Source organism: Lemur catta, chromosome 2 (genome assembly GCF_020740605.2).
Source record: "Lemur catta isolate mLemCat1 chromosome 2, mLemCat1.pri, whole genome shotgun sequence".
Lineage (NCBI taxonomy): Eukaryota > Metazoa > Chordata > Mammalia > Primates > Lemuridae > Lemur > Lemur catta.
The window spans coordinates 71,731,344-71,744,972 of NC_059129.1; the positions used below are offsets into that span (position 1 = coordinate 71,731,344).

The 13,629-nt window shown below is 34.9% G+C and overlaps 1 protein-coding gene and 1 long non-coding RNA gene across 5 annotated transcripts in view; one reads left to right on the plus strand and one right to left on the minus strand.

Moving 5' to 3' along the window:
• Nucleotides 1–13,629, plus strand: part of FAM135A (family with sequence similarity 135 member A) — a 101,804-nt gene that overhangs the window by 80,325 nt on the left and 7,850 nt on the right. For 3 of the 4 annotated variants that reach the window (XM_045543811.1, XM_045543813.1, XM_045543814.1), the window contains one exon: nt 1,198–1,308. The exons of the other annotated variant lie outside the window; for it this stretch is intronic. In XM_045543811.1, the coding sequence (XP_045399767.1) occupies nt 1,198–1,308 (111 nt within the window). The remainder of the gene's footprint in view (nt 1–1,197; nt 1,309–13,629) is intronic. 4 annotated transcript variants of the gene reach the window in all.
• The window catches only part of LOC123632986, a 29,583-nt gene that overhangs the window by 4,186 nt on the left and 11,768 nt on the right, over nt 1–13,629 (minus strand). The gene's annotated exons all lie outside the window — the stretch shown is intronic.

Sequence of the window (13,629 nt, forward strand, 5' to 3'; positions counted from 1 at the left end):
AAATGTTTTATATAGAATGTTAACTCTTTGGCAATAATAAAGATATATTATAAGAATATAATTTTTAAGAAATTAATTCAAAATTTCTAAAGAAGTTAAAATGAAAGACCCTAATTTTGATTAGTATATTCTCATGGAGAAATATTTGATACTTGATTTGTCTTTTGTTTGGCTTGGTTTTTCCCTTAGATTTTAAAAAATGGTTTGTAATTTAGTCAATTGGTCACCATTGTGAGAATAATTTAGATTTCATTCTCTTTTTATTATCCCTGAAACCCTTATTTCCATTTTCTTTTCCACTTCCTTTTATTGACAAACTATACCATTTTCCTTTGTATCCCATTTCAAATTGGTGATTTCAAAGTACAGCCAGTTCTAGATTTTTACAGTTTCAAAAAGAGGGCATGAGAAAAGTGAAATCCTTAATAATACAAAACGTAACACAACATGAATAGGATGCAGTAATTTGAATTTCTTTCTTCACTAAACTTTTTCCCAGATGTGCTTCCAACTATCAGATTTAATCAGTTAAAGGGTTTTTTCCCCACTCTTTTCTTCCCCTCCTCTCCTCTATAATATTGGAAGCAATGAAAGTTGAAATGAATATTCCATAGTCCTGTAAACCAGTTTCAGAGTGATTTAAGTTTTCATTCACTTAATTTCTTTAAGGGAAAGATACATTTAAATATGGGTTACTGCTGATCTAAAAAAATACAATTAAATATAAAACTTGTATTCAGCTATCATTAGAAAATATTAAACAATTTTTCATTCTAAGGGGTTGGTCCTTTGGCACTTGGTCTACCATAACTTATCTGTAATTATCTATAAACTGAAAACTCAGTGCTTAGGCATTTGGACCTACTACTGTGTTTGAAGTTTTTCTCCCTCTGCTTCTTTATAATTTCAACAAATATCTAAAGTTACAGTTTTCCCATATTTGTTCTTCATATGCTATTATCTGTTTCGTTACTGAATGAGATAGAACTAGCAAGCCCTCCATCAACCACTATTAATCCATAGTTAACCTATGCATGTTTGTTTATATGTTATTAGAACATGGAAAATTTTGCAAATATTATTTATTAGCCAACAAAAGTGCTAATTTTGGAGATGTCATTTTCTTTAAATTAATGATCTTGGCATATGTTCCTATATATTTGCATTTATACTTATATATCATATATGACTCTCTAGGTCTCTGGTTTATGCAGAAATGGAAAAAATCAGGTTCACTTTTGCAACTGACATGTCGAGATCACTCAGACCCTCGCCAAACTTTTTTATATAAGCTTAGTAATAAAGCAGGTAAGTATATAGTAACAGTTTGGAACACATGTACGTGAAAACCTTTTCTAAAATTGACTTTTATCAAATAAATTATCAACATGTCTTTTTGGTGATTAAAAAAGTATCATTCTACTGTAATTTTTTAATGAAATGGCCCACTCACAACTAAGACTAAGCAGTTGATAAAGTACTTCTTTAGTTTTTTCATATGATTATATTTCATAAACTTTATGAGCTACACAGCTACTTTGAAATTATCCTAAAAGTTTTAGCATTTGTAATTCAGTGCCAGTTTTGTTAGTCTAGGTTTTTTAAGTAATATTCTGTATGTCCTTGCCCTCCTTTCCTAAGTGTCTCCCACCCCAGTGCTCAACCCTTTTTATAAACTGCCACATGTTTTTCTGCCTTCCTATTCCAGGGCTATCAAACATTTCTGATAAACGTCAGAAACTAAACTATTAGTAGTTATTCCCTCTACAGGATGAATCTTGTTACCCATTTCTTATTAACTGATTACCATATATGTTCTTCATCTTGCATATATATTCAAGGCTTTTACAGCCTGAAGTCTCCAACTGCTCCTTTGCCATTCTTACCCTGTATAGATGATCTTACCTCTGACCTTACCATCTCCCCCAACTCATCTTCATACATCTTACTAGCATATTTTTTCCAGTGTCCTTTGAAATCTCCATCTAAGGGAAACAGACTGCCTTCATCTTTACTTCCATCAAAGAATGCTATCTCCACTTCCTTCTGAAAGAGACATAATTGAAACCTAGATTTTTCCCACCCCACCCCATCTCCCCACTCCCTTGGCTATAGAGCAGAGTCCAGCAAACATTTTCTTTAAAGGGCCAGATAGTATAATAAATATTTTGACTTTGCATACAATCTCTTTGCAGCTACTTAACAATACTATTGTAGTATAAAAACAGCCACTGACAATATAGAAAAAAATGAGCATATGTTCCAAACAAATTTTTATTTATTAATAAAAAGGGGGGTCAGCAGCCAGATCTCATAGGCCCTAGGCTTGCAAACCCCTGCTATAGAAGTAGTTCAGTTTTTTGTTTACTAAGAACCACCTACAGTAAGGGAAACAGTCCTCTTGCTTTCCATTTCCAATTGCAATCATTACTCCTCCACTGTCATGTAAAACCGCTTCCTTTGACACTTGTACCATCCAAGCTGTGCTACTTTCTGTTCTTTAAAATAATGACCTCCTGGTCACTCCTTACATATTCAGTGAGAATGAAAGACATTGACAAATATTTATTACATGATTATGTTTGAGAAAAGATGCTGTTCTTGGATCTTAGTATACTTAATCCTAGAGTCATTTTTGGCAATTTGATGAGTCAGCCCTTTAGATGATTCTTTAAACATTAAGCCTTTCTCACCTCCAGTGACCCTTCATATTCCACTCCACTTTGAACCCATACCCAAGACTACTCTCTACTCGCAGAATTTCAACCAGCATTCCATTCTGTTACTGCAATAACTTATCCTTCTTTTTCTTTCACTTCCTTATTCTCATTTGCTTTTCAGATTCGTTTCATATCCTTACTACATTTTGGAAAGTCTACCCTATCCTTCATGGTTTTACTCCCTCCTTGACCTGTCTCTGCCTCCATGAATTTTCACCTTGGTCATTCATGTGTTATTGCTCTTTGTTTTTCTATTCTAACCATCTAGCAAATCTGTATTACTGTTTCTATGCCTGGACTGTTGAGTTCTTCCAGAAAGGATCACATAGACATACAGATTGATTATCACTGTAGATCTATAGGGTCCCTCTCTGTCTCTAATTAGCTTCTCATCTGTTCCCTTAGGAGCTTTTCCAATTTTTCACCTCCTTTCCTAAAACTACTTCTGCTACCTTAACTTCTCACAAATGACTTGGCTTTCTACTTTATCTTTGAAGTTCAAGACCATCAAGCAAGAACATTTCTTTTTTTAAAAAAATTTATTTATTCATTCATTCATTCATTCATTTATGAGATAGGGTCCTGCTCTGTCACCCAGGCACCCAGGCTGGAGTGCAGTGGTGCGATTATTGCTCACTGCAACCTCGAACTCCTGGCTCAAGCAAAACTCCCACCTCAGCTTCCCAAGTAGCTGGGTTTATAGACATGAGCCACCACACCTGACAAGAGCAAGAACTTTTCTGCTTCCTTTCTTTCCACATGTAAACATGAGCCATACCTATGCTTTCCTTCTAATTCAATGAAAGATACATCTTTTGTTCAAGAACAATTCCCCTCTCTGTCTTGGAACCCATTACTTTTCATTAGTATCTTTAAACTCTCTCCCTTTTCTAATCCTTTAACATAAAAAGTTATTCCTGATTCTTCATCTTTAGTAATAATAATAAGAAATACCCCTTTTGATCAAATACTTCATCTTTTTTTCACTCTTCAATTCATTGCAATCTGATTTCTGTCCTCACCACTCCACTGAAGCTTGCCAGATCCAGTGATCTCTTTTCTTTCTTTTATTTGACCCTTAAGATGTTTAAAACTATCAAAAACTTTTCCTTGAAATACTTTCCTCCCTCCATTTCTGTAGTATCAACCTCTCCTGGTTTTCTTTCATCTTGGCTCTTCTCTTCTTCCTATGTGGGCTCCTTTTCTTTCCTTACCCCTTAAATACAGCCTCTGTCTTTTGCTCTTCTCACTCTACATTCTTCTTTGTCTGCATCACTCCATATCCATCTTTGCCATTGGTAACTCAAATATATATCCCTAGCTCGTCCTCTGTGCTGTGCTCTAGACCTATATGTTCAGCTGTCTACTGAGCATCTTCACTTACATGTCTCACGGGTACCTCAAATGCAGTGTTTTCAGACACCACATCTTTCCCCTCAGATTTACTTCTCTGGATTCCACATGTACAGGATGGCACGACCATCTGTCTATCCAGCCAGAAACTTAGAAGTTTTTCTACACTCCTCTTTCTTACTTGTACCCCTATATTCTACTGAATTACCAAGTCCTAAAACATTGAGTCTTCTTAGTAGCTGATTGATGGTTGCTTCTCTTCCTCTTCTTTGCCACTGCCTTAGTTCAACCTTCATCACTTTTACTTAGATTATTGCTATAGCCTTCAAACTGATTACCTTGCCTCCTGTATACCCCCTTTACTCCAGTCTCACTTCCTCATTAGATGAAATGATCTTCTGAAAATGAAATCAGACCATACCTTTCATGCTGTTGGTGGTGTTTAAGATGAAGTTCAGATTCCGTGGATAAGGGTATCAAACCTTCCATAATCTGGTTCCTGATTCTCTTACTTTCTTTGTATCCTCCTCTTCCCACATGCATACAACCTTTGCGCTAGTCACGCCATTCATGTTTTATGCCTCCTTGGATCCACCCATGCTTATTCTACCCCCTCATTCCTCCTCATGTGTTTACCCATCGTTTTAGAACTAATTCTCTTCATCTTCTAAAGTTAAACTCTAGCATCATGTGCTGTTGAAAGCTTTTGTTGGTGTTCTGTCTGACTTAATGCTCCTCTACCAAGAGTACCCCATATATACCTTTATATCCCAAATCTTTTGTCTGCAGAACTGACCTCATTAATGAATTTCAATCCTCATTTGCCTACTAGATATCTCAATTTGCATATCAAACTAAATATGTCTAAAGCTGAACATACCATCTTCTTTTGTCCTCTTTTTAAATGGTACTGTATTCTTTAAATTACTTGTTTGAAACACCTTGGGGTCATCTTTGACTGAGCCTACTTCTTTGCCTCCCATGTCCCAAGATTGTTAATATTATCTCTGAATTCTCGTAGCATTGTATATGAACCTCTTTTACCATACTGATTATAGCTTCTCTCATTTCAGCTATTTTTATGTCTTAACTTTCTTTCCTTAAGCAGGATCTCTCATGACAACTCTTTCCCATTTGCACTTAAACAGCAGTATTTACTATAGTTTTTCCTGGTAGGTGTTCAGTAGCCACCTACTGAATCAGTGAATGAATTGATGAGTGATCTTTTAACTATTATTTTCAGTATCCAAAAGCAGTTCAAATATTGTATAGTAAGATGTCAGTCTAGCCCATATATTCAGTGACTGGTAGTTCCAAGTCTATTTAAACTTGTAAACTTAAGCTCTAGTCTTTTAAATCTGTTTTTATCCTCATTCCTGTAACCCGTGTCTTCCATCCTACTCTTGAAACATTTGATATGAACACTGGATAGACTTTGTTATTGAAAATAGCACTTCTTTTGAGTCCTGTTTTACATTTTTCAGGATCCTGCCTTAAATATTGTTAATATGAGAAAGACATGTATTACCTGTTATTACAATCAGTGAAGAAAAGTTTTTTTATAAGTTGGGTTTTAGGATTTTGTTTGTAAGGATCCATAGCAACAATGGTAGTAAGTTACTTATAGTGTACAGAAATACATACTTGGTTGTAAAATTACAAGGTATGCCTGCAAAATTACATATAGCATATACTTCCCATGTGAAAAAACTTACACTAGCTAGAACCATTGTGTGGCGCTGTGGAGTTTATACTATTGCTGATAGGTTAGGAAATATGTGAAAGGCAAAACTGAACATAAATGTTCCCTGTGTATTTATACTGCATATACAAAGTAAAATTTTATTAGCAACATAAGAATATTAAAACAATAAAGAAAGTATAACTAAAATTTTACAATATACATTCTATAATCCATGGCCTTCCACATCTGAACAGATATTTATATAACTAAATTTATAATTATTAACAGGAGTGAGTATATCTTTTGTACTTGTGTTATTTCTCAAGGATTACCTAAGATTTTTCTTTTTAAGTTATTAATTTATTATTTGCTTTGTAATACTTAATAAGACTTTATGTCCCCTCTAGTTGTACCAGCCTAAAACTGGTTGAGAGCCAAACTCTGATATCACACATAGATATTAGTTGTATTTCAAACACTGACTAGATTACTTAATTTAAATAAACTCAGTTTCCTTACTGATAAAAATTAGAATAATAGTATCCACTTCACAAGATTATTAAAAGGATGAAATGAGATAATGCATGTAAAGTGATTAGCATTCTGTAGAGAAAATAACTTGATAAACATTAGATGGTAAAAATAGCCTTAAGTGAAGAGAAGCGCCTGAACTAAAATAGTACTAGTATTATAGATTACAGAAATTGACTTTCACATTAACAATAGATATCTATTTTTTAGATATCTACTTTAGGAAATTTTTTAACAGAACTCTGAAGAGACAGCTCAACTAAATATCAATATTATTTGTTATAAAATTATTCTAATGACTTATTAAAATTGTTTTTATGTTTTAAGATTTCTATTTGTACTCAGATATGAGTTTATTAGTATACACCTGAATTAAATTAATATCTGTATTGGAAGATAACTTTAATGAGTACTGTTTTCTAATCACAACTAATGCATTGGTTAGGACTAGACTATTGGAAAAATAATAATAACTAACACACATGCAACACTTACCATGTTCTAGATACCATTTAAGCACATTATACATATTAGTTTATTTAACCTTCTGGGGTAGGAACATCATTGCCCTCGTTTTGCAGATGAGGACACTGAAGCCCAGAGAGGTTGAGTGATTTCCCTGAGGTCATAAAGCTAGTAAGTGATCGTGCATGGTTCAGACCATGTCACATTAAGCCAATGATGAAGCTACTTCTAAGAGCACTTTTAAATATCAATAAATATTCATCAATTGATTTTAAAATTATTTTGTTGTGAGTCTTGAAGCAAGTCTCTCTTGAGCTATTTCTTTTCCTTTGGGGGGGGATCATCTAGTGAATTGTGAGAAATGAGTAGTCAATTCCCAGGAAGATGCTATACCTATATACATATATATATATATATATATATATATATATACACACACACATACATATATATATATATATACATACATATAATTACTTTATTTACAAAATAGAAATAATAAAGGTTCATATCAAAAACATAAGTAAATAAAACAGGAAAATGTAGAACAAAGGAAAAGATCAGTTAACCAACATGCTATCCTAAGTGTTTTAAAACAATAAAAAGTGACCATTTTTCTTTTATATTTTATTGTGCTAAAGCTACAAAGTCTGGGAATCCCTAGTCTGATTCAGTTTCTTCTGAATGGCCAATTTCCCATTTTTTTGTAAAAAGCCTAAAATTACTCGTCTAAATCAAAATTCAGCCTTTTGCACTTTTCTCTTTTTTATTTAAGCAAAGCCTCCCCTGTGAATCTTTCTTTTAAAACAGTCTTTTTGTTTGCAACATATCATTAGTTAATAGCTTTCCTTAGTTGAAAGCTATTCATTTTTGTAAAATGAAGAAAGCATTTTAAAAGCCTAAAATATTTGTGTGATTTCTAAAACAATTGAGAAATACTATATTTTTTATAAAAATCATATATTTATTGGGAAATTGTCTTCTTTTAAAAGGAAAGGAAATTTTTTTATTAAGACATTACAATTATAAACATTAATTAAGTTTTTACAGCAATTTATGGCCAAAAAAACCTATGGCATTCTACAAATTGCTGATAGAATATGCAAATAATTTGCACATGGTATAGTAGCATCACAGCATTTGAATAGCAAGGGAAAAAAAGAAGACAAAGGAGCTAGAGCAGCGTGGAAAGTAAAATGTGTGATATATGGATTAGGTGACACCAATGTTGAAGTAGGCAAGGTTACTAGAGCGGAGAAAGGATCATGGACACTCTGGCATTCCATAATGAGGGATATTCCAAAATAGCCAAATAAGAATCTATTTATTATTGGAATTTCAAAAACAAAATATCCTTATTTTAAGATCCTCCTAAAAACTCCTGCTTAGAATCACTTTACCAGCTGATGAGTTGACAAAAGTATTTAATATAATGATTAGAGAAGTCTCCTGCTGTGCTACTGTGTCACAAGATAGTCTTTTTTTCCAGAAGATTACAGAGGGATTTAATAATAGGTCTCACTTTTGATTTGTAAATAATATTTATATTTTGTTTCTGAAAGTGTGGAAAAGAATCAGCATCAGCTAACATTATTTTAGGAAGCAAATTCTTTCAAATGTATTTAAAATAAATGTCTAAAAGTAGGAATAGTTTAATATTATTTAGAATATATCAATTTAAAAAACACAGGGTTTTCTCAACCTCAGCACTATTGACATTCTGTGCTGGATAATTCTTTGTTTTCAGAGGTTGTTGTGTGCATTGTGTGATGCTTAGTAGCATCTCTGGCCTCTACCCACCAGATGCCAGTAGCACTCACACCGTACCACCCCCAGCTGTGACAACCAAAAATATCTTAAGACACTGCTAAATGTTCCTTGAGCCACAAAGTCACCAATTTAGAAACACTGCTTTAGCCAATTCTGGAGAGTAAACATAAAATGACTCAATATGAATTGCATAAAACTCATTAGAATTTTAAGAACAAATGAGTAGCCAAAAATATCAAGAAGACTAAGATTATGAAGATGAAAATTGCCGTTAAGGTGTTCCTACAAAAATCATATTATGTAGTCCAAAGAAATATTTAAGATTTACTTTAATCTTTTTCTTGGTAATCCTGTAAAGTAAAATACATAGAAATTTTTCTAGTTAAACCATTTCATTCTATAAATGGGGAAATCTTGTCACTTTCCAAAGTTAAAGGAAACTGTTGAACAAAGAATTAGCCACTTCAGAGGCTCAGTGAAGTATTAACTCATAGGTTAGTTAACTAGGTTATCTTTTAGCAGGTGGAATTAAGGTGCATGCAAAGATGAACCTAGAATATAAGGCTCCCAAAATAAAGACTTCAGATATTCTTGTTAGCTGGACTTCAACTCAGATGAAGTATTGTGGTAATTCCTACCAGCATTGTGACTCTGGAGCCTGTCATGCTTCACTTCGAGTTTTGCCCTCTCTAGCCAACACTGGTAGACAAGGAAATTGAAACCAAAATATTCAAAAAGGACCATAGTCTATGTAACTAACTTGGTCCTTGACTAATGTAACAACTAATGTGGTTCTTGACAAACCTTCTATGCTAAAGCACAATATTAGTATTAATACATTTTTGTTGAAAAACTATTTTTAAAAACTGATTACTAAGTTTAAAATGCATTTTAAAAGTACAGTACTAGGCTGGGCATGGTGGCTCATGCCTATAATCCTAGCAGCACTTATGGAAGGTCGAAGCAGGAGGATTGCTTGAGGTCCGGAATTCGAGACCAGCCTTAGCAAAAACGAGACCCCCCCTCTAGTAAAAATGAAAGAAATTAGCCGGGCAACTAAAATAGAAAAAAAAATTAGCCAGCCATGGTGGTGTACACCTGTAGTCCCAGCTACTCAGGAGGCCAAGGCAGAAGGATCGCTTGAGCCCAGGAGTTTGAAGTTGCTGTGAGCTAGGCTGATGCCACGGCACTCTAGCCCAGGCAACAGAGCAAGACTCTGTCTCAAAAATAAAATAAATAAAATAAAATAAAATAGTACTGTCTTAGGAATTACATTTAAAAATATGACAGAGTATTTATATAATTATCAGAATTTTTTATTTTATTTCTTTCATCATCATGGAATCTGAGAGTAAAAGGGTATCTTAGAAATCCTCTGACTAATCTTTATTGACTCTGCATACTTCTACTGAGCTGCCTCAATGTGAGGAGCCATAGACACTTCCTTCAAGGAGCTCAGTCTAAAGTAGTAATTCTCAACCTGAGTGTCGTTTCTCTAGAAAAGTACATCAAAATCCTGCAAAGAGCTATTTTGGAAAGTATTTAATATAATCTTATTTGGAAAAAATATAATGTCTATTCTTATAATATAGAAATAAAGCTTTTTAAAATCTTGATCACTGGGGGAGCTTATGAAGAAGTTACAGTGATAATATAATCTGACAAATACATAATTAATGTTAGAGCATACATTGGGAGGTGGCATATAATGTCATTTATGCCTGAGTGGCATAATGTATACTCATAACAACCAAACAGAAAAAAAATAGGTAAAAGATAAGAGGCGGTTACCAGAAAAACATACAGAAGGCCAGTAAACATAGAAGCTTTTCCAACTCTATTTGTAATCAGGGAAAGGTACATGTGAACAATAACTTAATCATTGTTGCCTGTGAGGTCGGTAAAATTAAAGAGATGATATCTAGTATCGGTGAGTGTATGAGCACGAAGAAACCTTCATATACTCTAGTGGTAGAAGGAGAAATTATATGATTTTTTTAAAGAGTACATTTATCAGAATTTAAAGAATGCAGTCAGCAATTCCACTTTAAGAAATTTTCCTACCAAAATATCACACAGTTTAAGTAAAAACTATTCATTGCAGTGTTTTGTTTTGCTTTTTTAATTTCCCCTCCCCTCTGAAATGGAATGAACCTAAATGTCCCTCAATAGGGAAATAGGAGATATACTAAAATTTAATCACAGAAATTCCATGTAGTTGTTAAAAGAATAAGATACATGTATTTGTACAAACATAAAAAGATTTCCCCAAAATATTAAGTGAAAAAATCAAGACACGAAATGGTATATATAAAAATACTATAATACCAATTATATCTTTTTTTTATTTCAGCATATTATGGGGGTACAAAAGTTTAGGTTATGCATATTGCCCTTGCCCCTTCTTCCCCCCGAGTCAGAGCTTCAAGCGTGTCCATCCCCCAGACAGTGCGCATCACACTCCTTATGAACGTATAAACCCATCCCCTCCCGGCCCCATCTGCCCGACATCCAATTACTGTTATTCCTGTATGTGCTCTTAGGTGATGATCAATGAAACCAATTTGATAGTGAGTACATGTGGTGCTTATTTTTCCATTCTTGGGATACTTCACTTAGTAGAATGGGTTCCAGCTCTATCCAGGAAAATACAAGAGGTGCTAGATCACCATTGTTTCTTATAGCTGAGTAGTACTCTAAAATTAAAAATAAAAAGTGTGTGCCAAGAAAGGAGTTTGCAATGATATACAGACATACCTCAGAGATATTGCAAGTTGGATCCCAAACCACTGCAATAAAGTGAGTCACGTGAATTTCTTGGCTTCCCAGTGCATATAAAATTTATGTTTATACTATATGTTAGTCTACTAAGTGTGCAATAATAATATGTCTAAACAATGGGTATACCCTAATTAAAAATACGTGATTACCTTAAAACTGGTAGTAATCATCAGAGCCTTCAGCATGTCATAATCGTCTTGCTGGTGGAGAGTCTTGCCTCATAGTTGATGGCTACAGACTGATCAGGGCGGTGGTTGCTGAAGGTTGGGAAGGCTGTGGCAGTTTCTTCAAATAAGACAACAGTGAGGTTTGCTGCATCAGTTGACTCTTCCTTTCACAAAAGATTTCTGTGTAGAGCGATGCTGTTTGATAGCATTTTACCCACAGCAGAATTTCTTTTAAAATTGGAGTCAGTCATCTCCAACCCTGCCACTGCTTTATCAGCTAAGTTTGTATAATATTTTAAATCCTTGGTTGTCATTTCAACAATGTTCATACCATCTTCACCAATAGATTCTATCTCAAGAACCCACTTTTTTTGTTCATCCGTAAGAAGCAATTCCTCATTCTTTCAAGGTTTATTGTAAGATTGCAACAATTCGGTCAACGTCTTCAGGCTCCACTTCTAGTTGTCTGTTTCCACCACAGCTGCAGTTATTTGTCTTGAACCCTTCAAAGTAATTCAAGAGCGTTGCAGTCAGTTTCTTCCAAATTTCTATTCTCGTTGATATTCTGACCTCCTATGAGTCTCGAACGTTCTTAATGCCATCTGGAATGGTGAATCCTTTCCAGAAGGTTTTCAATATATTTTGATCCACATCCATCAGAGAATTTCTACCTATGGCAGCTATAGCTTTATGAAGTATTTCTTTTTTTTTTTTTTTTTTTTGAGACAGAGTCTCGCTCTGTTGCCCGGGCTAGAGTGAGTGCCGTGGCATCAGCCTAGCTCACAGGAACCTCAAACTCCTGGGCTCAAGCAATCCTACTGCCTCAGCCTCCCAAGCAGCTGGGACTACAGGCATGTGCCACCATGCCCGGCTAATTTTTTCTATATATATTTTTAGTTGGCCAGATAATTTCTTTCTATTTTTAGTAGAGACGGGGTCTCACTCTTGCTCAGGCTGGTCTCGAACTCCTGAGCTCCAGCGATCGGCCTGCCTCGGCCTCCCAGAGTGCTAGGATTACAGGCGTGAGCCACCGCGCCCGGCCCTGAAGTATTTCTTAAATAATAAGACCTAAAAGTCAAAATTACTCCTTGATCCATGGGCTACAGAATAGATGTTATGTTAGCAGGCATGAAAACAACATTAATCTCCTTGTACATCTCCATCAGAGCTCTTGGCTGACTAGGTACATTGTCAGTGAGCAACAATATTTTGAAAGGAATCTTTTTTTCTGAGCAGTAGGTCTTGACAGTGGGCTTTAAATATTCAGTAAATCATGCTATAAATAGATGTACTATTAATATCCCTGCTTTGTTCTAATTACATAGCACAGGCAGAGTAGATTTAGCATAATTCTTAAGGGTCCTAGGATTTTCAGAATAGTAAGTGAATATTAGCTTCAGCTTCAAATCACCAGCTGCATTAGCCCCCAACAAGAGAATCTGTCTGTCCTTTGAAGCTTTGAAGCCAAGCATTGACTTCTTCCTAGCTATGAAAGTCCTAGATGGCATCTTCCAATAGAAGGCTGTTTTGTCTTGATTAGAAATCTGTTGTTTACTGAGGCCATCTTCATCAATGATCTTAGCTAGATCTTCCGGATAACTTGCTGCAGCTTCTACATCAGCACTTGCTGCTTCACTTCCCACTTATAAGTTACGGAGACACAAAGCTACTGAAATTAGGCCGATTAATAACCCTACAATGGCCTTTCAGTGTTAACTGAATGGAAAGGTCACAAGTCTCTCACTTTAAATCAAAAGCTAGAAGTGATTAAGCTTAGTGAGGAAGGAATGTTGAAAGCTAAGATAGGCCAAATGAAAGCGAGGTCTCTTGCCCCAGTTAGTCAAGTTGTGAAAGCAAAGGAAAAGTTCTTGAACAAAATTAAAAGCGCTATTCCAGTGAACACATGAAGATAAGAAAGTGAAACAGCGTTATTTTTGGTGTGGAGAAGTTGTAGTGGTCTGGACAGAATCTCAAACCAGCTACAATATTCTCTTAAACTACATCAGGACATTAATAGCAGATAATTATATTTTTAAAGCACAGTAGGGTAGGCTATTGTGAGGTAAATGAACCAATGAACCACCCAAGTTGCTCCCCAGCAAAAGGGACTAGTGTGGGGACTTCTGCCCTACCCAGTCATCTGAGAATGCCAAGGGGA